This window comes from Coregonus clupeaformis, chromosome 19 (assembly GCF_020615455.1).
Source record: "Coregonus clupeaformis isolate EN_2021a chromosome 19, ASM2061545v1, whole genome shotgun sequence".
In the NCBI taxonomy this organism is placed as follows: domain Eukaryota; kingdom Metazoa; phylum Chordata; class Actinopteri; order Salmoniformes; family Salmonidae; genus Coregonus; species Coregonus clupeaformis.
In genome coordinates this window covers 58,250,451-58,276,411 of record NC_059210.1, presented here as the reverse complement: position 1 = coordinate 58,276,411, position 25,961 = coordinate 58,250,451, and the positions used below count along the sequence as shown (strand labels likewise).

Sequence of the window (25,961 nt, the reverse complement as noted above, 5' to 3'; positions counted from 1 at the left end):
TTTTATTTAAGAATAAAGCCTTTATTACGTCTTCCCACAGTTCAAGTTTGTCAGAAATCACCCAATGACGTGGTGGCGGGTAGAGTGAATGAGAGAGGTAGACCATCAGTTCCATCCACACTCAGCCTGTACAGTTCCATCCACACCGTCATCAGCCTGTACAGTTCCATCCACACTCATCAGCCTGTACTCACTCTTCTCAACACATAAGTAATCAGTGTCTTCTGCGGGGCCTCTGTACTATTTGGAATAGTCCCGCTACACTTCTAGATCCTTAAGCTTTGCAAACTACAAAGTTACCCATAAAGAACTAACACCGTAAGTTCGATAGCCATAAACACACTGTGAATGGGCCAAAAAAGGCACCACACCCTACATTCTAATGTGTTGTTCACTGCTCTAGTTCGCTTACGGAACTAAAAAGTGGAACGGAACTATTCCGAGGATTACAGTGGTCCGCTTCTAAGATGGCCAACAAGAGAAAAAAGGTCAAATCACAGCAGCTCTTTATTAGCTTTCCCTTCTTTACTCACAGGAGGAACCGAACATGAGCGTTTCTTATTTGGACCAAGTCCAGGTAGTTCCTCACTGTTTATTTCATTCAGTTTTCTGCCTAATGAACACTACCCAGCCTTCAGAGAGGTACAACATCGTGGGGAAACAAACATGGCTGCCTCCGCTGACTTAAAGCAGGGCATTGAAACCTGAGAGGTGGCTGCAGCAGCTCATCGACGAGTACAGGAGGAGTCAGCGGGCTGCGTTTACCTCTCTCTCACACACCGACTGCATTAAAACTAACGAGTACACATCAATCAGCCGCATAGCGCACGAGTACACGTCCACTCTGCTGCCACATCACTCCACATCGCCAACGTTACATTTAAAAGAGAAAAAGTTGTCCAAAATAGTATTTACATCTTCAACACACATAAATTATTTTCCCTAATATACTGTACGTGTAAGGCATGAGGCTTCGTTGACCTCTGTTAAGATAAGTGCTTCGGGGGCGAAACACGATACTGACATGCTCCTGTCCTGCACTCAGGATAATGAAAAAATAATAATAATAATAATTAAATGTGTCAAACAGCAGCCCCCAACCACATCCAGGAAACCAAGGTAATAATAATGAATAATGAAAATACATATGTTAAATGGCTCAGAGGGACTGGAAGATAGATGCAGTATAGTCTGGATAGTTAAGAGAATCATTCCCCCAATTCCATCTCCATGTACTATACGAGAATACACTCTTCACAACACTCTTGGTGACAGAGCAGGGTGCGATGGTTAGGAAGGGGCGGGGCAGAGCGGTGTGTACAGATGGGTGAGAGAGTTTAGGAAGGGGCGGGGCAGAGGGGTGTGCATATAGGGGCATGTCTTTGAGGTCAGATGATATCGGATGCCTCGCATTCCCATGCCACAAAATACTCCTAGGTAGGACTAGCAATTCCCTTTGTCCAGGGCCCCCTGTCACGCTTTCTTTCACCTTTGAACTTTCCCCAAGAAGAAAATTACTTCGTCTGACCCCTCCAGAGCCTCCCCAAACCCTGCCCGAAGACAGCTGCTGCCGTCCAGCCACTGACCAATCACCAGAAGGTGAGACGAGAAATGCAGGTCACCTCTTCACCTCATGCTAGGATTCAGAAAGAGTAAAGACACTCCCTTGCTAATTCATACTTGATGAAAATATACAGTTACAAACTGTATGAGAGAAATAAACGCATAAATGCAAAATATATTTTTTCAATTCATTATACAGAGACGTACACATTTTATCGAACGATTTTTCGCTTTGTGTAATTCAGAGTGATGAACATACAGTATGTGTAGCGAGAGATTTACTTTCTGCTGACACTGTCCATTCAGAAAACTGGTACAGTGAGGAGTTTGATTCAGTTCAGTTTGTAGGAGTAGAGGGAGGGAAGGGGTTGTTGGATCCGTGGGCAAGTTGACCCTCTCCAGTTTGGGTGGACAACATCAATATCTTGAGTTCATATTACTAGCGCTCTCCCACATGGCCTATGTGAGCTGTAGTCAGTCTTTGGGAAAACCCCTCTGTTGTGGGGTAGGTAGGTGGACAGAAAGTTGGAGTTGTGTGGCAGATCATTTCCAGTGAGCTTTCTGAAAGGCCTGGGATTGGTGGGTGGGTGGAGAAGTCCCACCTACCTCCTACCCTGGTGGGTGGAGGGGCGTGTCAGTCTGCCAGGATGATCTTGACAAAGCTGGCTACGTCCGTTTCTTTGGAGTCATGCAGGGTGAAAAAGGGATGTTGCTGTAAAAAGAAATAGATGAGAAAACACCATGAGTCAACAACTCCTAAAGTAAGAGTAGTCCAACAGAAACATTTACACACAGGATTTAAACATGCGTTGTGTATACAAGAATACATCATCTTTATGGTTTGACTAATCACTTGGGTAAGCCTGTCCTCTTGTGGACACATGACAAAGAGGAAACGGAGACAGGAAGTGAGCCTTTACAAAGACGGCATGAATGAAGAGAGAAAAATAACACATATTCACTGGTCACGAATAGAAACAAATGCTTATGAGGATCTAAAACCAACCATTAATTCTGTGTAGGCGGGTCTCTCGTTGGGTTTCTTTCTTAAGCTGCAGAGACAAAACAAAACAAAGAACTGAGAAACAGACCTCAATACTGGACACTTCTTACAATACACCTTTAGTAAGAGCCCCCAACACATCTAAACATTTTTGAGGATCCTGTCCTCTGGTTCAACCTATGATTTAGTACACATAGGGTTGCAAAATTCTGATAACTTCACTAAAATTCCCATAATCAGGAAGGAATAAGCAGGAAATCCAGAATCCTCCAACCTGGGAAGGTTGCTGTAATTATGCAACCCTACGTACACCAAAACACATTTACACCAGATAAACGTACCACAAAAGAGTACATGAAAGCAACAGGAAGACATTTATAGAGTGGGCCAAGGTGGAACTAGGTCAGGACAACTGGGTTGTCAGGACAACTGGGTTGCCCCCCATGATTTAGGTGGATTAATTTCCAGGTCGTCTATTTTTCCAGGTCACATTCACACTGGGCAGATAATCAGATCTGATGACGTCTGGAGAAGGCTTTAATGTTTCTATTTAGTTATTTAACCAGGAAGTCCCACAATCAGTCTCACCAACCACATTCATATGTTGTAGCAGTCAGAGATGCACAGGCTGTAGGGGACCCAGAGGGAGAGGACAGCAGGGCAGTGCCCAGGCCTGGACCAACAGGGAGAGGACAGCAGGGCAGTGCCCAGGCCTGGACCCACAGGGAGAGGACAGCAGGGCAGTGCCCAGGCCTGGACCAACAGGGAGAGGACAGCAGGGCAGTGCCCAGGCCTGGACCCACAGGGAGAGGACAGCAGGGCAGTGCCCAGGCCTGGACCAACAGGGAGAGGACAGCAGGGCAGTGCCCAGGCCTGGACCCACAGGGAGAGGACAGCAGGGCAGTGCCCAGGCCTGGACCCACAGGGAGAGGACAGCAGGGCAGTGCCCAGGCCTGGACCCACAGGGAGAGGACAGCAGGGCAGTGCCCAGGCCTGGACCCACAGGGAGAGGACAGCAGGGCAGTGCCCAGGCCTGGACCCACAGGGAGAGGACAGCAGGGCAGTGCCACATGGTGGTGTTTGGTTCCACTGCCTCATCAGTAAGGCCACAGACAGGCAGCATCCCAAATAACACCCTATATAGTGTACTACTTTTGACCAGGGCCCTAAACCCTTCTCCTATAGATCCTGGTCAAAGGTAGTGCACTATATAGTAGGGATGGTCATTTCAACATATTCACTTTTCCGAGTACTCACATGATTTTTTTCAGCGTACTCAGAATGGAAAGAAATCTACTTTTAGAACACAAGGGCAAGGCCCGCATTGGAAAAAAATATGTGTGCGTATATCTATATGCCAACAGTGCACAACAATGGCTAATTTATCATAACCATTACAGATAAATCATAATTGCTAAATTGCCTCGTGTGTGTGTGTATATATACAGTTGAAGTCGAAAGTTTATATACACTTAGGTTGGAGTCATTAAAACTCGTTTTTCAACCACTCCACAAATTTCTTGTTAACAAACTATAGTTTTGGCAAGTCGGTTAGGACATCTACTTTGTGCATGACACAAGTCATTTTTCCAACAATTGTTTACAGACAGATTATTTTACTTATATTTCACTGTATCACAATTCCAGTGGGTCAGAAGTTTACATACACTAAGTTGAGTGTGCCTTTAAAGAGCTTGGAAAACTCCAGAAAATTATGTCATGGCTTTAGAAGCTTCTGATAGGCTAATCAACATCATTTGAGTCAATTGGAGGTGTACCTGTGGATGTATTTCAAGGCCTACCTTCAAACTCAGTGCCTCTTTGCTTGACATCATTGGAAAATCAAAAGAAATCAGCCAAGATCTCAGAAAAAAAAAATGTAGACCTCCACAAGTCTGGTTCATCCTTGGAAGCAATTTCAAAACGCCTGAAGGTACCACGTTGTATAAACACCATGGGACCACGCAGCCGTCATACCGCTCAGGAAGGAGACGTGTTCTGTCTCCTAGAGATTAACGTACTTTGGTGCAAAAAGTGCAAATCAATCCCAGAACAACAGCAAAGGACCTTGTGAAGATGCTGGAGGAAACAGGTACAAAAGTATCTATATCCACAGTAAAACGAGTCCTATATCGACATAACCTGAAAGGCCGCTCAGCAAGGAAGAAGCCACTGCTCCAAAACCGCCATAAAAAAGCCAGACTACGGTTTGCAACTGCACATGAGGACAAAGATCTTACTTTTTGGAGAAATGTCCTCTGGTCTGATGAAACACAAATAGAACTGTTTGGCCAAAATTACCATTGTTATGTTTGGAGGAAAAAGGGGGTTCTTGCAAGCCGAAGAACACCATCCCAACCGTGAAGCACGGGGGTGGCAGCATCATGATGTGGGGGTGCATTGCTGCAGGAGGGACTGGTGCACTTCACAAAATAGATGGCATCATGAGGAAGGAAAATTATGTGGATATATTGAAGCAACATCTCAAGACATCAGTCAGGAAGTTAAAGCTTGGTCGCAAATGGGTCTTCCAAATGGACAAGACCCCAAGCATACTTCCAAAGTTGTGGCAAAATGGCTTAAGGACAACAAAGTCAAGGTATTAGAGTGGCCATCACAAAGACCTGACCTCAATCCTATAGAAAATGTGTGGGCAGAACTGAAAAAGCGTGTGCGAGCAAGGAGGCCTACAACCCTTAGTCAGTTACACCAGCTCTGTCAGGAGGATTGGGCCAAAATTCACCCAACTTATTGTGGGAAGCTTGTGGAAGGCTACCCGGAACGTTTGACCCAAGTAAAACAATTTAAAGGCAATGCTACCAAATACTAATTGAGTGTATGTAAACTTCTGACCCACTGGGAATGTGATGAAAGAAATAAAAGCTGAAATAAATCACTCTCCTATTATTCTGACATTTCACATTCTTAAAATAAAGTGGTGATCCTAACTGACCTAAGACAGGACATTTTTACTAGGATAAAATGTCAGGAATTGTGAAAAACTGAGTACTAAATGTACTTGGCTAAGGTATATGTAAACTTCCGACATCAACTGTATGTATGTGTGATATATATATATATATATATACACACACACACACACACACACACATACATACATACAGTGGGGAGAACAAGTATTTGATACACTGCCGATCTTGCAGGTTTTCCTACTTACAAAGCATGTAGAGGTCTGTAATTTTTATCATAGGTACACTTCAACTGTGAGAGACGGAAACTAAAACCAAAATCCAGAAAATCACATTGTATGATTTTTAAGTAATTAATTTGCATTTTATTGCATGACATAAGTATTTGATACATCAGAAAAGCAGAACTTAATATTTGGTACAGAAACCTTTGTTTGCAATTACAGAGATCATACGTTTCCTGTAGGTCTTGACCAGGTTTGCACACACTGCAGCAGGGATTTTGGCCCATTCCTCCATACAGACCTTCTCCTGTCCCCTTTGCAGAAAAGCATCCCCAAAGAATGATGTTTCAACCTCCATGCTTCACGGTTGGGATGGTGTTCTTGGGGTTGTACTCATCCTTCTTCTTCTTCCAAACACGACGAGTGGAGTTTAGACCAAAAAGCTATATTTTTGTCTCATCAGACCACATGACCTTCTCCCATTCCTCCTCTGGATCATCCAGATGGTCATTGGCAAACTTCAGATGGGCCTGGACATGCGCTGGCTTGAGCAGGGGGACCTTGCGTGCGCTGCAGGATTTTAATCCATGACGGCGTAGTGTGTTACTAATGGTTTTCTTTGAGACTGTGGTCCCAGCTCTCTTCAGGTCATTGACCAGGTCCTGCCGTGTAGTTCTGGGCTGATCCCTCACCTTCCTCATGATCATTGATGCCCCACGAGGTGAGATCTTACATGGAGCCCCAGATCGAGGGTGATTGACCGTCATCTTGAACTTCTTCCATTTTCTAATAATTGCGCCAACAGTTGCTGCCTTCTCACCAAGCTGTTTGCCTATTGTCCTGTAGCCCATCCCAGCCTTGTGCAGGTCTACAATTTTATCCCTGATGTCCTTACACAGCTCTCTGGTCTTGGCTATTGTGGAGAGGTTGGAGTCTGTTTGATTGAGTGTGTGGACAGGTGTCTTTTATACAGGTAACGAGTTCAAACAGGTGCAGTTAATACAGGTAATGAGTGGAGAACAGGAGGGCTTCTTAAAGAAAAACTAACAGGTCTGTGAGAGCCGGAATTCTTACTGGTTGGTAGGTGATCAAATACTTATGTCATACAATAAAATGCAAATTAATTACTTAAAAATCATACAATGTGATTTTCTGGATTTTGGTTTTAGTTTCCGTCTCTCACAGTTGAAGTGTACCTATGATAAAAATTACAGACCTCTACATGCTTTGTAAGTAGGAAAACCTGCAAGATCGGCAGTGTATCAAATACTTGTTCTCCCCACTATGTATGTATGTATGTATGTATGTATGTATGTATATATATATACACACACCGTAATTTTCGGACTATAAGCCGCGCCTTTTTTCCAAATTTTCGACCCTGCGGCTTATATAACGGTGCGGCTAATCTATGGATTTTTACAGCTAACGGCCACTAGAAGACCTCCTAAATCTATGGATTTTACAGGTTACAGTCCACCAACTTTAACTCTATGGGCTCTATGACCGGTCCGCGCCCCCCACCTTTAAGCGGAGGGCTCCAGTAGGAAAAGCTGGAGGCCAGAAAAGAGTGAGACAGGTAGCGCGCAAAAGTAAAAGTGGAACCGAAAGTGGTACGAGAGACAGAACGAGAGACAGAACGAGAGCAATACAGACAGACATTACGAGAGCGAAACAGTTTGTCTCTTTCCCGACAATCCCCTCTGTGCACGAACCCTTACATATGGTAATTCAAAACATTAAAACACCTGCGGCTTATAGTCCAGTGCGGCTTATATATGTACACATCATTCAATATCATTCAATTTAGCTGCTGCGGCTTATACTCCGGTGCGCCTTATAGTGCGGAAAATACGGTATATATATATATTTTTTTTTTTTCAGTCAATAAAAAAACAATTGCCATTTAAGATTAATTTCTTGAAACAACAATATCAACTGGTTATATTATATAGTGGAACACAATCTTCAAAAAGGTAGTAACCTCAGCAGTGGCGCTTGCTTGTAGAAGCCTATGGCTTTGCAATGGCATAGCCTTGTTTTGTTAATTTCCCGAGCACTTATCAGTCATGACACCTATTTTACCGCAAAAAACATGATATAATATAACACAATAAAACAGAACAGAATATTTTTCCAAATGAAAAATGTTGCCAGTGCGAAGTGATGCGCCTCTGGAACAGTTATTCTCAAAGAGTGATCATTTGAAACGGGGCTTAGTTTGGTTGAAATACAATTTCTTCAAGGTTACAAACCAAAATCTGGCTTTTCGATATAGGCCTTCAGACTTTCGATTTAGTTTACCCTGCCTGTTCTTTTGAATTTTCTAAACGGATTAACAATTCCACATTGAACACTGCGCACGGTGATGAATTACAGCCACGACATCACTTTGGTTTAGTGGGTTTAGGCTTAATGATTCTGATGAAAACACATCTCATTGTCTTTTTCAAACTAATGTTTTTGTATATTTTCAGTGTGGAACCATTCCACCAAATAGTTTTACAGTATATATAAAAAATGAAAAATGGATCTCTGGTTAAAAAGCACGTTTTGACGTCTGTTCGAGTGCTCATGCCCATCCATACTAAATAGGGAAGAGGGTGCCATTTGGAACGCAGACAGGGAGAGAGAGAGATGGGCTTACCATTGGGAGCTGAAGTCCACAAACTCAGGGGAGAAGCGGTCCGAGGGCAGCTGTGGAGAGGTCTCATCCACTACCTGCTTCAGTTGCTGGAAGGGTGTACCCCAAGAGTCGTAGGGGAACTTCAAAATGGCCAGCTCAATCTGGGGCAGGGGGGAGAAGACCAGACAGACCCACAGAGGTTTGTTAACCCACAGAGAGCAGCAGGCAGGAGCTCATCTTTCAACTATGGAGCCTGGTATTTATCATCACGAGACAACACAGTAGAATTATCACTCAGACCAGGGTTGTATTCATTAGGGTACACCGTAAAACTAATGTTGCAACAGAATACAATAACATCAATTCAGGTAGCCCCTCCCCGTTTCAGTCCCATTTTCTTCTGTGTGGTGCCTAATGAACATGACCCTGCTGTTGATAGAATTGGTGTGGTTGTTTCTGGTAGAATGCCGATTTGAGATGAATGGATGTACTTGACGTTAATGCACAGTTTACGTCATCTCAATCCAGGATTTGGTCCCAATCATGTCTGTGACTCACCATCGTGATTCCTAGACTCCAGATGTCTGACTTGACGCTGTAGCCTTTCTGGTTGAGGTCGGGGTTTATCCGTTCTGGCTGAAACAGAGAAAACACTATGACCACCATTACATTGACATCAGCGCCATAACATAGGATAAGAATAGCACAATAACATATAAACAATGAGGTTAACACAACCAGCACCAATCCTATTTCATTCAGGCAGTGCGCTCCCAACCCCAACTAGGCCAGGGTCGTGTTAAGTATTTTTGTTGTGTTAGACGTTTTCCATGTGGTGCCTACTGAATGTGGCCCAGACGGTGTAAGATCCACCTCTCTTTCTCTTCCCGTTCCTACTCACTATCGCTGTTCAACTACCTCTTCAGCACAAGCTCCATGGTTTTCTGTTCAGTTTAGTTTCTCTCTGGCAGCAGTTGTTTCTTTCATCAGGATTATTCAGAAATTAAAACAGAGGTCATAGTCACGTTTAGCATCTCAGGAACCACATCAACATGATATAGCAAGAAGCACAGCTTGACCACAAAAAAGGAATCTGTGACTGAAAAGAAGCCTTACGCTGCGGCTGCACCCAGGGTATTGTTCAGTCGGCACGTAAGAGGTACCACATTAACTTGTCCAATATGGACATTTCATTTTATTTATTCCGTGTCAAACTTCTCTAAAACGTTTTCCCATCTGGTGCCTACCAGGGTTTCCGTTAGGAAAATGTGGCGCAATACATTTGACCGGCAGCACTTTAATTTAACAGACATGAGAAATGTACGAATATTAGGGCGTCCACCCACCGAAATCACATTTAGATTATGGTTTTCATCTTAAAAGAACATGCAACTCAAAGATGCAACGGCGTGCGTCCTTCTTACCGAATTCTGATGCGCACTTTGAAGATCTTAGAATAACTGTCACATTACTTCTCCTCAGCCAACAAGACGAGAAACTAACAGCAAAATCACTGTCAATCTAATATCCCGCATAGCAGAAAAGTTGACCTATTCTATTGGTCATCTTATCATTCTGTGCGAGAAAGAAACAGCCTATTCCAAACAGACTCTGGGACAGTTGTGGGACGAAGGATCCCAAATTCATACAACCGGTAGGCCTAGGCTACATAAAAAAACAACAAGGCTGATGCAACATATCAGAATGTTAATTTAAAATGTTGATAAATGATTATTATGAAATTATTATTTCTTCACATTATTAGCACAGCAATGAGCACAAGGCAGTAGACTACACAAGGCTGTTCGTTCAAAAATACAATTAGCATGAAAACCCTGTTGTCAAAAGCGCACCACACACACAATTTAGAGAGAGGTGAGAACTAAAGATGCAACAACTAGAATGGGTTGCTAATATGACTAGGATTGTGCCTTTGGCTACTGAAAGAAAGTTGATTTGAAAACCAATAGAACATGCGAGAAATATGCTACTGGTCTCAATGGCAAATGGAAGTCCTTATAAAATAATTGCCTCCACGTTTCTATGTTCGGATTTTCCTTGTAAGGAAGGTAAGACGTCTCATAATATGCAGTAAAACGTTCAGGTTTCAAACAGTTACATGTAAGTATGTTTTCAACATGCAGCTCATTACAAAGTGGTGTGACGTACTGATGCCTACCTATACCGTCGCATATATAAAATGGCAAATGGGAAGCGCAATTTACCACGAGTGGACTCAAGGATGATCAACGGAAACAGGATGCACCTGAGCTCAATTTCGAGTCTCATAGCAAAGGGTCTGAATGCTTATGTAATTAAGGTATCGGTTTTTTATTTGTAATACATTTGCAAACATTTCTAAAAACCTGTTTTCGATTTGTCATTATGGGGTATTATGTATAGACCAATGAGGGAAAAAAATTATTGAATCCATTTTAAAATCAGGCTGTAAATGTGGAAAACGGGAACGTGTCTGAATACTTTACGAATGCACTGTAAGCATGACCGGTCAAATGCTTTTACATCGATGGTGTTTCCATCCATGAACAGGCTAAAAAGCAATATTTTGCTACAGCAATTTTTTGGATTTTCCCAAAAAAATTAAAACCAAAAGCTGGCCATTACCGGCTAACCAAAACCCTGGTGCTTACTGAACATGGCCGAGAAGGTGTCAGAGCTCACCCATCTCTCTCCCCATTCCAACTCACCGCCATGTAGGGCTTGCAGCCGGCGTCCATGGTCTTGGCCACAGAGTCCACCAGGTGGCCGCTGATGCCAAAGTCACACATCTTCACCTGACCCTGTGTGTTGATCAGCACGTTGGACGGTTTCACATCTGCACAAAGAAGGGACATATTTACAAAAATAAAGATTTTTTAAAAATAATAATGAATAGTTTAGTCCCCCCAAACGTGGTGGTGGGCAAAAAAACAAAAAATGCAAAGAAAATAAAGGGACATTTCAGATCAGCATGGGTAAAGCATTCACTAACTGTAAGTCGCTCTGGATAAGAGCGTCTGCTAAATGACTAAAATGTAAAGGAGGTGATCGAGTGATGAGCAACCGTGCCCGAGACCTGAAGACTTGTGTTAGCTCCCAGCTCCCCAAGCGAAATGTATGTTTGACTTGGCTTTAGCTCAGCGGGATAACACAGTCTTGTCCTTCATTTACCTCTGTGTATCACTGAAAGTTTGTTATGCAGATGCTCCAAAGCCTTGACGATCTGGAGAGAGACAGAGACGGTTACACACACTGGATTTTAATGACAGATAACCTGAGGGAACAGGACTAGCTGTGTGACTGGTCCTAATACAGTGTCATACCAACCTGGTGTGTACATTTTATTTTTTTATTTTATTTTATTTATTTACAAATGACAATATAAATCATATCAATATGAAAGTGTACTTCAATATTCTCCCTGTTTTTTTGTTCTGTTTAGTTTCTCTCTGGCATCAGTGGTTTCTCTCATCAGGATTATTCAGAAATTAAAACAAAATACATCATCTGCACAGAGGTCATCGTCATGTAATACTGTAGCTATAAGCATTAATTCAGTAACCCTGCAGGGTTGTGCTCATTAGGCACCAAACAGAATAAAAACTAACTGAAACAGGGAGGGACTACCTGGACCTGGTCCAATAACAAAATACTCATTTTTGTTTTTGGTTGCAATGCGTTTTAAAAATGTTTTCCATTGCGTGCCCTGATGAACACGACCCAGGTGTCCACTCACCGCTACACTGATCTTCCCCAGAATGTCTTCAGGGATGGTCATGCCTTTATCTATCACTTGCTTGTAGAACTTATCCAGAGACGTGTCCATCAGCTCCATGCAGATCCACACGTCACCCTGGCAACGCAGAGACAACACCCATTACTGTACAACTACCTCTTTAGAACACTCAGACTGGTTTCTTTGTTGTTGTTTGTTTAGTTTCTCTGGCATCAGTGGTTTCCTTCAATTCACATTTTATTGGAATATTCAGAAATTAAAACAAATATATACATCTGCACAGAGGTCATTGTGACACACAAAAACACAGTAAAGAAAAGCAAATAAGTCCTTCCATGATTAATACGGAGGAGACTACTTTTAATCGTAGTTTGAAAACGCACCTGAAATGAAAATGTATTTGAAAACCAGCCTAGCGATGGGCTTCCACCATAATGTTTTCACCTTGTTAAAGGTTTTGGTTTTTCCATGTATGTTTTGAGGTTGGACTTTTAGCACGTAGGGCGCACCGATTGGTGTCACCTCTTTAGTCAGTATGAGTTACACCTGTGCTGGCTTGTCCATCTCGTTACTCGGAAGGTGTTTGACCTGTGCTGGCCCAGGTGATATTTAAGAGAGAGGCTGGCCCAGTGCTCCAGATGTGGAGGGCCAACACCTTTAGTTGGCTCTCCCCATTTCATTTCTAGAAAAACATCCCTGTTTTAATTTTTCTCCACTTTTTGGGTTCCTGTCTTTAAGTTTGGTGTGGGTTTTTATTTTGTTTGCCTCTTTTGGGGAAATTTTGTGGCCGCTCATGATGGATGTCTTAGGTCCCAGTTGTTGTTGCTAGTCGACTTTCAGTGGACATCATGAGTGTCTTTTAGAACCCCTCTTAAAACCCCACCTGTTTCCTTTTGGTTGTTATCAGTGACTCTGTTAGTTCCCGTTTGAGTGACAATTTTTGGTTTTCTTGCTGGGGAACGTAACAACCTGTTAAAGTATTTTCTAACCAGTTGATGAAGGGAATGAGACGAGGACAGATTTGTTTTACCAATTAAGATGAAGTCCAGATAACTCCTCATCGTAGTTTGACAACAAACTGAACAAGAGTTAATTTGACGGTGCCCAGTCTATGGCTGCGTTTACACAAGTAGCCCAATTCTGATCTTTTGCCAATAATTGGTCTTTTGACCAATCAGATCTTTTGCCAATAAATTGGCAAAATGTAATAGTTGGGCTGCCTCTGCAAACCCAGTCTATGTGCTACAGATGTGGTGCTGAGTGACAGTGTTCAGGTAAACCCAGTCTATGTGCTACAGATGTGGTGCTGAGTGACAGTGTTCAGGTAAACCCAGTCTATGTGCTACAGATGTGGTGCTGAGTGACAGTGTTCAGGTAAACCCAGTCTATGTGCTACAGAGAGCTGACCTCTCTGAAGAGAGCGCCGTAGAAGGTGACCGTGAAGAAGCAGTCCACGGTCCTCATGGAGATGTCCAGGTCCATCAGCAGTCTCTTCTGCTCCAGGGTGTTCACTGTGGCCCGGATCCTCTGGGGAGGGAGGGAGGACACGGACCATCAGGACTAGCCACAGAAATACAATCACTAGAAGGAACAAAGCCCCTCAGCTCAGACCACGGCAATTTGAATGGAAGACTCACAGGAACACCAATTAGCTCTTCCATAATGTATGTATTTAATGTGTGTATTTTGAATATAGTTCAGGGATCACTTGTTAAAGAGTACGACTTCCCAGTGTAAATAAACGTTGAATTTGGTATGACATCTGCATACGACACCAAAACCATAACCTTACAGTCATCTATTACTGTTAAACTACCTCTTCAGCACATTCTCCCTGGTTAGTTTCTCTCTGGCATCAGTGGTTTCTTTCATCAGGATTATTCAGAAATTAAAACAAATGCATCATCTGCACAGAGGTCTTTGTTGGTCAGGAGTGTTGACGCCGAGATAGAGCTGTGTGGTTTGTCTTTATATGTGACACGCACACAAATATCTAATAAACATCTCAGATATACAAATCTAAAATGCCTGTTGACTTTTGAGGACTGGGACCACGTGCGTTCAGCAGAATACAACATTTTGGAACATTCAGATAGAAACATGCTATGTAGAACAAACATGCCTCTGACATGTAGAACAAGGAACCGTGTTGTCTCTATTCATAGCATTTCTATCTGCAACGTTACACAACATTTGCGCACTAAACATGCACCCTGGAGCACTCCACCCACCTTGACGGCCATGATAAGGCCACTGGGCACATGTCTCATCTTGTCCACCACGCCATACGCTCCTCTCCCAAGCTCCCCGATCTGCTCCAAGTCATCTGCCTTCATAACAAAGTTCTGGCCAGAAGGAGAGAAACAGTGGAGAGAGAAGTCTATCAGCCAACCAGATCAAGGTCAACCAATACATGCATTAGACAAAACCCCAGAGTCGTGTTCATTAGGACAACAGAAAACAAAAATAAGCGTTTCTTATTGGACAAGTCCAGGTAAACCTGGGTGGTATAGTTTAGGATTTCTGTCAGATGAGTCAGGTAATGACATCAGCATTTTGACACCAAAACCATAACCTCATCGTCTATTACAGTACAACTAACGCTTCAGCACACTCTCCCTGTTTTTTTGTTTTGGTTAGTTTCTCTCTGGCATCAGTGGTTTCTTTCATCAGGATTATTCAGAAATTAAAACAAATACATCATCTGCACAGAGGTCATCGTCATGTTTGTCTGAGATGCACAGCGTGAGAGAAGTCTCAGTCACATCAAAGTCAACCAGTAAATGCATTAGAGAAAACGCTAGGGTCGTGTTTATTAGGGCATGCAACAGAAAACGTTTTCAAAAACCTTAGCATTACAAAACGAAAATAAGCGCTTCTTATAGGACAAGCCCAGGGGTGTAATCATTAGTCCAAACAGTTGAGAAAATTGTTTTGCAACTAAAACATGAGTTTCTATTAGACAGATTCAGAAAGGTCTGTCCCCGTTTCATTCTGTTTAAGAAACGTTTTCCAACAGAATCGGCATAATGAATACACCCCAGGTAGTCCCTTCCTGTTTCAGTCCATTTTCGTCCGTTTGGTGTCTAATGAACACGACCCAGGTAAAACCACAAAGGTGATAGAAACTGAAGTACTACAGCCTGAACATCACGTTCTTCCCTTCCTTACCTTCTCTCCAATGGTAACACAGGCTTTTGAATCCAGATCTCGAGGGGGGCTGAGGAGAGAGGATAGGTAGTGGGATTAACACCATGCATTCGGTTAAAAATGTGACATCGATATCAAAGTGTCAACACAAACGACCAATGCTCTTATTGAACATCACACTGTGTCACTGTACTTTCACAAGATGCCATTTAAATCCTGGGTCGTATAGTTTAGGCTTTTTGTGAGAGGAGATTCAGGTAATGACATCTGCATATGAAACTAAAACCATAACCTCATCGTCTATTACAGTACAACTACCGCTTCAGCACACTCTCCCTGTTTCTTTTGTTAGTTTCTCTCTGGCATCAGTGGTTTTCTTCACCATTATTAAGAAATTAAAACAAAATACATAATCTGCACAGAGGTCATCATGACGTTTGTGACACAGACACACACACAGCAGTGGCGAATTTCCAGGGCATCTTTTTTTGGAGTCGTGCTGCACAGATGATGAGATCTCACAATAGTGTTTAGCCGACCATCTCAGGAACCACATTAATATGATATAGCAATCATCTGGAGATGCACAGCGTGACCACGAAAAAGACAACCTGGAATCCAGCCAACCAATGACAGAAGAAGCCTTACACTGGGGGTGCAGGTGGGGGCTGCTCAAAGACCTCTTTGGAGAGCTTGAGACCTGGGTTCTTCTTCTTCCCTATGAGAGAAGAGGATGGGGAGAGGAGAGATTAGCCTAGCCTAGTTCTTTCAGAAAACCTATCTGTGCCATGACCTGTCAATTCTCACGTTCAATAAACCAGACCAGAGAAACCCGTGTTGTGAGAATGCTTGGTTTTGATTTTCAGTGGGGTGGTGGTGGGGGGAGTGGTTCCGTTTTTGGTGGGGACTTCCGACTCGTACTGTAACATGTGTTACTGACTGTACAGCTGGATTTGTTATCTACCCAGTGATTGCTTAACAATAGGAAACAGGTCAATGACTGGCTCATAATCGGAACGAAGAAGGCAGAAACATATGACCTCATTCATTAACCCTCTGTTCTTTCTAATCCTACTGTTGTACAAGCAGTGCCGCACACAATGAGAGCGCTTTGGTTTGTCTCAACCAAAGTCTCAAACATAATCAGAAGAATACTCACTGAAAAGTGACTCGTGTCATCTCCTGCAGTAGGTCTGCTCCTGCCTAGACGCTGGAGACCAGAGACCTCTCCCTGTGTGAAATGCACACTACAGTGCATTCATAAACACTGTGCACAAGTAACAAGTGGGGACTTCTCATCCAGGCTAGGGCAATGGGGCCTTGCTGGTGTAAAACAACCCCAACTGAAGGAACGTGGGATTCAGACTCTCCTGATCACAACATTGGATGAGTGGAAGTGATACAGCAGAAAGATATAGGATCTGCTCTCATCCGGGACCTGAGGCAGGTTGATTTCTGGCAGGTATTGGCAGATACATTTGCAGGGGTCATGTTAAATGCAGAATTCTGCATTTTCACGCAGACAAAAAATTATGAAACGCATAAGAAATATCTTGCTGCGTTTTGTAAAATGCACATTTAAATGCTGGAATTTTTGCTCAGACTAATTTTGTGCTTTAGTTGCACTTCTCCACTCAGATGAGAATTCAGACAGACACTATCAGCAGACAGGACTGACTGATGTGGAGCTACTTTTTCTCCAGTACTTCTCACGGTGTAGCTTATTTTTCTCTGGTAAAATGCACGATTAGCTTCAAGCAAAAAATTCTGAAATGTAGCTGGCTACATTCTTTCTATGATAAACATTAGAAATATGATGGCCATGCATCGTTTTTTGCAAAAAAATACCTTGCCTTTTCATTGAATGCTCATTTATTTGTGTGGCTGCTAGACAAATAGCGTTGCACTTCTGTTGTCGTCTGTTGAATGAAGCTATTTTCTGCCGAATGTGTTGGACTAATGTATTTTCTGTAAAGGAAAACTATAGTTGCACACCTCTGATCACTATTGAAGCAAAACAATGTGACTTTCAATATAAAACAGGTGAAATTATATATTTTTTAAAGCCGACTTCTTGATGGTCTGCGTTTTGAAAACGCAGATTTTTGAACTCTAAAGCGACCCCTGCATTTGTCTTCTGCACCAGCCACATTGGCAGGTAGCCAATTACAGGCTCTGCTCTCTGTTGTAAGATCTGTGTTGGAAAGGACACGAGGGGAGGAGGATGACACTTGAGACGATTGAGATGCATCCTGGTACATGTTTGTCCTGTACACCTGTCATTGACCTGGACATGATGTTCCCTCTAACCCAGAGAGGCCATTAGGCAAGGAAGGGGAAAAGGAAGCACCTTCACAACTTGGCTCAGAGATACACTACATTACCAAAAGTATGTGGACACCTGCTCATTCCAAAATCATGGGCATTAATACGGAGTTGGTCCCCCATTTGCTGCTATAAAACAGCCTCCACTCTTTTAGTCATTCTTCATCTTCTAGGAAGGCTTTCCACTAGATGTTGGAACATTGCTGCGGTGACCTGCTTCCATTCAGCTAGCCACAAGAGCATTAGTGAGGTCCGGCACTGATGTTGGGTTATTACGCCTGGCTCGCAGTTGGTGTTCCAATTCATCCCAAAGGTGTTCAATGGGGTTGAGGTTGAGGCTATGTGCAGGCCAGTCAAGTTCTTCCACACCAATCTCGACAAACCATTTCTGTATGGACCTTGCTTTGTGCACGGGGGCATTGTCATGTTGAAACAGGAAAGGGCCTTCCCCAAACTATTGCCACAAAGTTGGAAGCACAGAATCGTCTAGATGCTGTAGCGTTAAGATTTTCCTTCACTGGAACTAAGGGGCCTAACCCGAACCATGAAAAACAGCCCCAGACCATTATTCATCCTTCACCAAACTTTGCAGTTGACACTATGCATTCGGGCAGGTAGCGTTCTCCTGGCATCTGCCAAACCCAGATTAGTCCGTCAGACGTTGAAGCGTGATTCATCACTCCAGAGAACGCGTTTTCACTGCTCTAAATTCCAATGGCGGCGAGCTTTACACCATTCCAGCTGACGCTTGGCATTGCCAATGGTGATCTTAGGCTTGTGCAGCTGCACGGCCATGGAAATCCATTTCATGAAGCTCCCGGCGAACAGTTTTTGTGCTGACGTTGCTTCCAGGGCAGTTTGGAACTCGGTAGTGAGTGTTGCAACCGAGGATTTACGCGCTGAGCCGTTGTTGTGCCTAGACATTTCCACTTCACAATAACAGCACTTACAGTTGAACGGGGCAGCTCTAACAGGGAAGAAATTTGACGAATTGACTTGTTGGAAAGATGGCATCCTATGACGGTGCCACGTTGAAAGTCACTGAGCGCTTCAGTAAGGCCATTCTACTGCAATGTTTGTCTATGGAGATTGCATGGCTGTGTGCTCAACTTTATACACCTGTCAGCAACGGGTGTGGCTGAAATAGCCGAATCCACTAATTTGAAGGGGTGTCCACATACTTATGTGTATATATATATATATATATATATATATATATATATATAGTGTACATTGGCTCAGAGTTGACCAGACACTTAAACACCACTTGCTGTTTAAAGCTTCCATTGGTTCTCTGAAATAAGGCTGCAGACAGCATCAAAGAGACACCGTTTATAAATGCAATGCAGTGCAACGTTTTGCAATGTTTCAAGTGAAGCATTTAGGTTGGGTATGCTGTGTTGGCTGGGTAGTACAGTGCAGCCTAATCGTGGTTGGATTATCTGCAGTACATACACAGGAAGTTAAATGTTAGCAAATAACCTACATATCCAGATGAAAGCAAGTTCGTATAGACCGGATTGGTAGAATCTCATGCTCTCCTCAGATGAGCCACTGCAGATGTCCCGCTTCCCAGTAAGGGGAGAGTCATTGACTTCCCAGTGAATACAGTGAGGGGAGATTCATTGACTTGTGCTATGCTCACATGCACCCAGCAGGGTAAAAATAGATGTGCATTTCCTCCATTGAGGAACCTTCCTAAAATGACCTAGAACAACAGTGTAAAAACAGCCTTTGTCCCAACTGAAGTAGCATGGCAAGAAATTGCCCTTTTCCCCTTCATTTCAGATTACAACCGCTCACTTTCGGTTATTTGAAATGAAATCTCCAAACTATCGCTATTTTTGAAACAAGCCATAGAAAGCTGGTTGCAATTTCAGTTTCATCCACCAGAAAAGACAGAACAAATATTACAACACATATTATGGTTAAAATCAAATATACTAATAGATTATTATTAATTTTTTTACATTTGGAGATAAAAAAGTTACGGTATAATCTTTGTAAATGATATAAATAGGGACTGGTGGAATTATGTCACACCAGCAGGTAAAAAATATATATGGAAATGTCTGCTCTATTCAAAATGACAACCAACTAATTGTAGCATTACCGCAAAAATGAAGGCGGCAACTGGAAGAGGGAGACGGTAAGGAACTTGTCTGTCGGCATTAAAGACCAACATTGGCTAAAGAAAATTGTGATAAATAAAAAAGTAAACCAGTTTCATTTAAGGACCAAAAAATGGACAGCTGCACCATACAGGTTGCAAAATAGTTGGGAGGAGATTTTTTATGTACCGATTCCATGGCACATGGTTTATGAACTGATACCGAGTGGCGCAGTGGTCTAAGGCACTGCTAGAGATCCTGGTTCGAATCCAGGCTCTGTCGTTGCCGGCCGCGACCGGGAGACCCATGGGGCGGCGCACAATTGGCCCAGCGTCGTCTAGGGTAGGGGAGGGAATGGCCGGCAGGGGATGTAGCTCAGTTGGTAGAGCATGGCGTTTGCAACGCCAGGGTTGTGGGTTCGATTCCCACAGGGGGTATGAAAAAATAAAATAAAAAAAGAAATAATGTATGCACTCACTAACTGTAAGTTGCTCTGGATAAGAGCGTCTGCTAAATGACTAAAATGTAAATGTAATACACAAAACGATGCCGGTTTCAAAACGTAAGAGTTTTTCCATTTAAATGATTATACAGAATTCTTGCAACCAATGTTATATATACACACACATGTATATATGGGGGATACAACCATCCCAGCTCTGCAGATTTAGCTGCGAAGAGACAATCATTAGATCACTTGTTTTTGTACTGCCGATATGTAGCTTGTTTTTGGTCGCAGGTTCAGAAATGGCTGAAAAATTACAACATTTACTTGGCGCTAACTCTACAAATAGCACTGCTGGGTGATTTGAAAAGTCATAGTAAAAATCGATCAATAATATAATAATACTCTTAACAAAAATGTTTCTTTGATTTACAATATGTAGAGACCATGAGAACAGAAAGGTTCAGAACTTTTGTGAAACATCACAGCGGGAAAACACATGGCAGCTAGAAATCCAAACTGGATAGTCTTCAGAGATCGATGGGAGGGGTTGAGGATTTTATTTTACCTTTATTTAACTAGGCAAGTCAGTTAAGAACAAATTCTTATTTACAATGACGGCCTACACTGGCCAAACCCGGACGACGCTGGGCCAATTGTGTGCCGCCCTATGGGACTCCCAATCACGGCCGGTTGTGATACAGCCTGGAATCTAACCAGGGGGTCTGTAGTGACGCCTCAAGCACTGAGATGCAGTGCCTTAGACCGCTGAAGGCTGGGACTAAAAACAAAAAAGATAACTAATGTAAAATATACTGTGTCCGTAAAATGTATATAGTATGTATAAGCTGGAAGTAGAGGCATAGGTATTGTTGTCCATTTGTTTACTCCAATTAGGGGAGGGATGATAGGGTTAGGGGAAAATAATAAAGAAGGAAAATATATATATATATTTTTTACATTTAAAATACACTGAACAAAAATATAAACGCAACATGTAAAGTGTTGGTCCCATGTTTCATGAGCTAAAATAAAAGATCCCAAAAATGTTCCATATGCACAAAAAGCTTATTTCTCTAAAATGTTGTGCACAAATGTGTTTACATCCCTGTTAGTGAGCTTTCTCCTTTGTCAATATAATCCAAGCTGACTAAAGTGCATGATCATTACACAGGTGCACCTTGTGCTGGGGACAATAAAAGGCCACTAAAATGTGCAGTTGTGTCACTCAACACAATGCCACAGATGTCTCATGTTGAGGGAGTGTGCAATTGGCATGCGCTCTGCAGGAATGTCCACCAGAGCTGTTGCCAGACAATTTAATGTTAATTTCTCTACCATAAGCCCCTTCCAACGTTGTATTAGAAAATTTGGCAGTACGTCCAACTGGCCTCACAACCGCAGATCACGTGTATGGCGTTGTGTGGGCGAGCGGTTTGCTGATGTCAACGGTGTGAACATAGTGTCCCATGATGGTGGGGAGGTCATGGTATGGGCAGGCATAAGCTACGGACAACGAACAATTGCATTTTATCGAAGGAAAATTTGAATGCACAAAACTACAGTGGTGAGATCCTGAGGCCCATTGTGAGGCCCATTTTTTGGGGGGGAATCCGTGACCAACAGACGCATATCTGTATTCCCAGTCAATTTAAATACATTTATTAGGCCCTAATTGATTGATTTCCTCATATTAACTGTAATTCAGTAAAATCAATGAAATTGTTGCATTTATATTTTTGTTCTATATATTATTATTTTCCCACCAAAAATAAATATGGGGGATTGGAAATTATGCAGACAATTACATTGTTAGAAGCCACAATCTATCTGCAATGTTAAAGCTGATCTACAGGCCAAAAAAATTAAAGGCAAGAAACTATTTAGGTCGGCTAAATTTCGCCCTTAGCTTGCAACGCATAGCTAAAATGCATGGCAGGAACGGATCTTACGTGGCACTCTGTTTCAGCTGAACTCCCTGACATATACCTTGAGCGTCTGAGGTCACATATTTGACTAGCTGACAGCTAGGCCTACATCGGGCCTCATATCAACGAGGGAGCTATTAAAAATCCTACAACTCTAAGCATTTCAGGCATGGGACTATGCAGTATCCAACACTTTTTTTTGTGGGAATGTCTGACGTCGCCGAAAACAAGTTGGAAGTTATCATGTTACAAACGGCAGCCCATATGGATGATGCCTACTGTGGTAACTTTCTCAGGGTTTTGGGGGTAGGGGCAAGTGTGCACTCCCCTCTACTGCCTGTGACCAGGTAAGAGAGGATGACTGCCGACCAAACAAGACTCATCCTTTCTGAACAGCTGTCAGTGAGATTCTTTGGGAAACATGATGTCATTGGGCATTGCTCTCCCTCAGCTTTCTGAACCCCTGGTACATGCATCCACCCGAACCCTAAACCCAGCCTGATAAGCTTGCTGCACTACAACCCTTTCGTTTACACTTCAGCGCCACTATACGCGTTGCTTTGCCATCAAGGTCGTGCCAATGTGATGTTCTACCTGCTACACAAAGCGCGTTGTAAATCGTTGTAAAAAATAACCAGTGGTGTATAGTCGAGGCCGTATGTAACCAAAATCAACTTTATTTCTCATTCAATTCACAAGATGGAATGAAGGAGCGCGTCAGCCATTGAGAATTGAACCTCTGCGATTCTTGAGCTTGGACGTGACGCAACTCGAGCAATACAGCAGCTTTCTTTCAAAGATTTCAAAGGAAGCATTCCCTCAACGACCTGAACCATGCACAAAAATAGCCTATAGGCCTAGGCAGTAAAATTAAATAATTGATGCTGACTAATCCAGCTACAGTCGTAGCTGTGGTGTGTGTGCATATCATGTTACAGGTGATTCAGTACCTTGTAGAGGAAAATAACCACACCCCGGCTTTAGTCACAGACAGTTGCACTGGTTTGAAGACTCCTGTACAAGGTATGCTGTATCTTCTGTGTGAAGATGAACACTGAATTCTTGGACAGCCCATTGGATGACGATGTGAATAGCTGGGTCGCGAGCCACCATCACAGTGGGGTACAGGCACTCGACCCGTTTACACCGGCAACGATTAATCTTCCAAGTAACAGGTTATTTTTCACTCTGGATGAGCATCAGTGCTCTCTCACTGTCACACAGTATTTCTGTGCATGGGTTCGCTTCACACTGCTACAACGTGGTAGGTACGGGACCAAAACAGCAGAGAAGTTTAGCCTTGTGCTTCACCGTTCTTAGTTGTTGTGGAAATTGGCCCGATATTGCTGTGTGGAACTCATTTCCATCTCAAATGACTCAAGCAAACCACACATCACAATGCCTCTCCCCTGTCTGACCCAAATAACTCTTAGGTATAGGTACCTGTACTGATGTGTGGTAACTCAGTAATGTGTGTAACTGTCAGTAGGACCTTTTTGGGGTTCTATTGTTCTTATTTAAAAATGTGTGTAGTTCAGTCGTTGAGCTGTTCTTGTCTATTGATGTTCTGGATTATGTCATGTTTTTGTGGACCCCAGGAAGAGTAGCTGCTGCTTCAGCAACAGCTAATGGGGATACGAATAAAATACCTAATACTTTTGTATTGCCGAGTTTACCTCTAAGCCTAGTCCTGGACTACAATGCACTTTCAGTGGAGATAAAATTAATCCAGAACTAGGCTTAATCTGTGTCCAGGATGAGACAGGCTGCCAGCCAGAAGGCACACAGGTCAGACTGTGTTAACCCACTGTGCTAAAGCCTTGGTTTCAACTCCAGGAGCTAGCACTGTCTGTAAGTTGGTCTGGATAAAAGACCTCACTTTCATGGTCTGTCACCTCCGCTAGCTCTGAATGGGTTGCTTGAAAATGTCTCACATTGCAGCTGACGTTTCTTGTGTGGGCAGGGCAAATACCATTGTAGAAGAGTGCATTATTTGTTGTAAAATCTCCTTAAGCAACAGCAACTTGAAATGAACAAACAAGCATTGCAAAGCACTTAGGCCTACTCCACCCAATACCTCAAACAAAGTGAAACTGGCTACAGTGGTCAAGAAAAGTCCATACACAATGGAAAACCCAGGGTTCATCCTACACTTTTACTATAAGCAAACAGGCCGTTGCTGCTCCCGAAAGGAAGGTGAGCACCAATTATGTCAGCATAGCACACCAGTGTAGCAGCTGTACAACCGCAGACTGTCGCAGGCTGTCAACAAAGACAGACTGCAGAAGTCACTGGAAGTACAAGTCAACACATGCGTTCAGGTAGCTAGGCTATAGATGGGCTGCCTGGGATAGCTCCTGTACAGCATACAGTCAGTGAGCAGGCCTCTCCTAGCCATGGTAATGCCAGTAGGATTGTGTAGCCCAGCATTGCTGGGGACTTCAAGGGGTGCATGTTTTGGTGTTTGCCCGAGCACTACACAGCTGATTCAAATAATCGATGCTTGATAATGAGTTGACATTTTGAATCAGCTATGTTACGTTAGTGTTAAGGCAAAAACCAAAATGTGCACCCCTTGGGATCCCCAGGACAAACGCTCGTGTAGCATAATACCACGCAGTGAACATGAAATGTAAATTCACATTATCAACATAATGTCCCCATGTGCGAGGTAGGAGGAGGGCCTCGATTTGTTTTCCACCTGGCGTTTTTTATTCAACATTGCCTGGCTGTTGCTAGCTAGTTACACATCACATAACTGATAACTTAGTGTCAGAGGGAGACCAACTGTATGATAGGTCAGGCGTTTGTTCGCATTGCTTTGGAGAAAATATGTGACAGACAAATATAAGTGAAAAACTATTGAAAGAATGCGTGGGAGACAATATGAACACGCACACGCTAATATTAGACTAAGTAACGTTGTCGGAAGAAATCCATGACTCATGTTTTCCCATCAAACGACAAGTCGCGAGGCATGGCATGCGTGTTCCCAATAAAATAACGCACGCGATATAGCTAACGTTACATCGATACCGGTGTGGCTAGCTACACACTTTTCGTTTGGTCGAATAGACAATGATATATGTAACATTAGTTCGCTAGGTAAGTAACTAACTAGCAAGCAACAGTTGCAACTTGCAGCCCCAAGTAGCCTAACTAGCTAGCTAACGTTAGTAACGTTATCGCTTGTTCATAAACAATTGTTTCAATTTCCAAGAATTGACAGGAAACAACCACATAATGTTATGGTTTCTAGCCAGGTTACAGATAAATGCATTGGGCAATGGGGCATCACAGTACAACTTGTACTAAAATGTAGCTAGCTGAAGTTAGCTAGCTAGCAACTTTGTACAAGGGCAGACCCTAACGTTAGTTAAGCAGGAAACGAACCGATATTTTAAAAACGTCAATAATGCAATGACTCAATACATAACCCTGACTTCCAGTAATTCATTTTTGTCGGACACTCAGTCTTGTTGCACGATTAACACTATTGTAAGTAAAACGAAATAATTCTTACCTCCTTTAGAAAGAGACATTTCCCCCTTTGCTTTGATGAGGGGGAGGGGAAGCACAAATACTTTTTACTCCCTCCCTCCCTGCATCTACCCCGCTCTCCTGCAACTTCGATGCAAGTCTGTTTCAATCTTCATGCAAGTTGCGTTAGTTTGTCTCCGTGTTACAGGGCTTCTTGTTAAACAGTTATAAACCGAAAGCACAAATATGAATGCTAGCGAATTTAACTCGATACAATACCAAACGTTACACTTTTTAGGTCGCGAAAGAAGTGGTCGAGTTAATTTTGCATGGCCCGGTGCCCCGGGTGTGTAGAGATTTTTTTCAGGACCAATGGAATGGTCTAAAATGAGTAAACTCGCTCACCGGGGCACCGGGCTATGCAAAACGAACTCGACCAA

At 42.9% G+C, this 25,961-nt stretch overlaps 1 protein-coding gene across 1 annotated transcript; it reads right to left on the bottom strand.

Annotated features, from left to right (window-relative positions):
- Window positions 1-25,920, bottom strand: LOC121551598 (dual specificity mitogen-activated protein kinase kinase 6-like). Its single transcript, XM_045205077.1, has 12 exons — window positions 25,565-25,920; window positions 15,881-15,950; window positions 15,254-15,302; window positions 14,314-14,427; window positions 13,490-13,609; window positions 12,083-12,199; window positions 11,518-11,569; window positions 11,055-11,182; window positions 8,905-8,982; window positions 8,368-8,507; window positions 2,570-2,615; window positions 1-2,275 (listed from the first exon to the last, which is right to left on the bottom strand). Exons 1-12 carry the CDS (start codon window positions 25,581-25,583, stop codon window positions 2,198-2,200), a joined length of 1,011 nt encoding a protein of 336 aa, XP_045061012.1. The 5' UTR covers window positions 25,584-25,920; the 3' UTR covers window positions 1-2,197.
- Window positions 25,921-25,961: the final 41 nt, after the last annotated feature.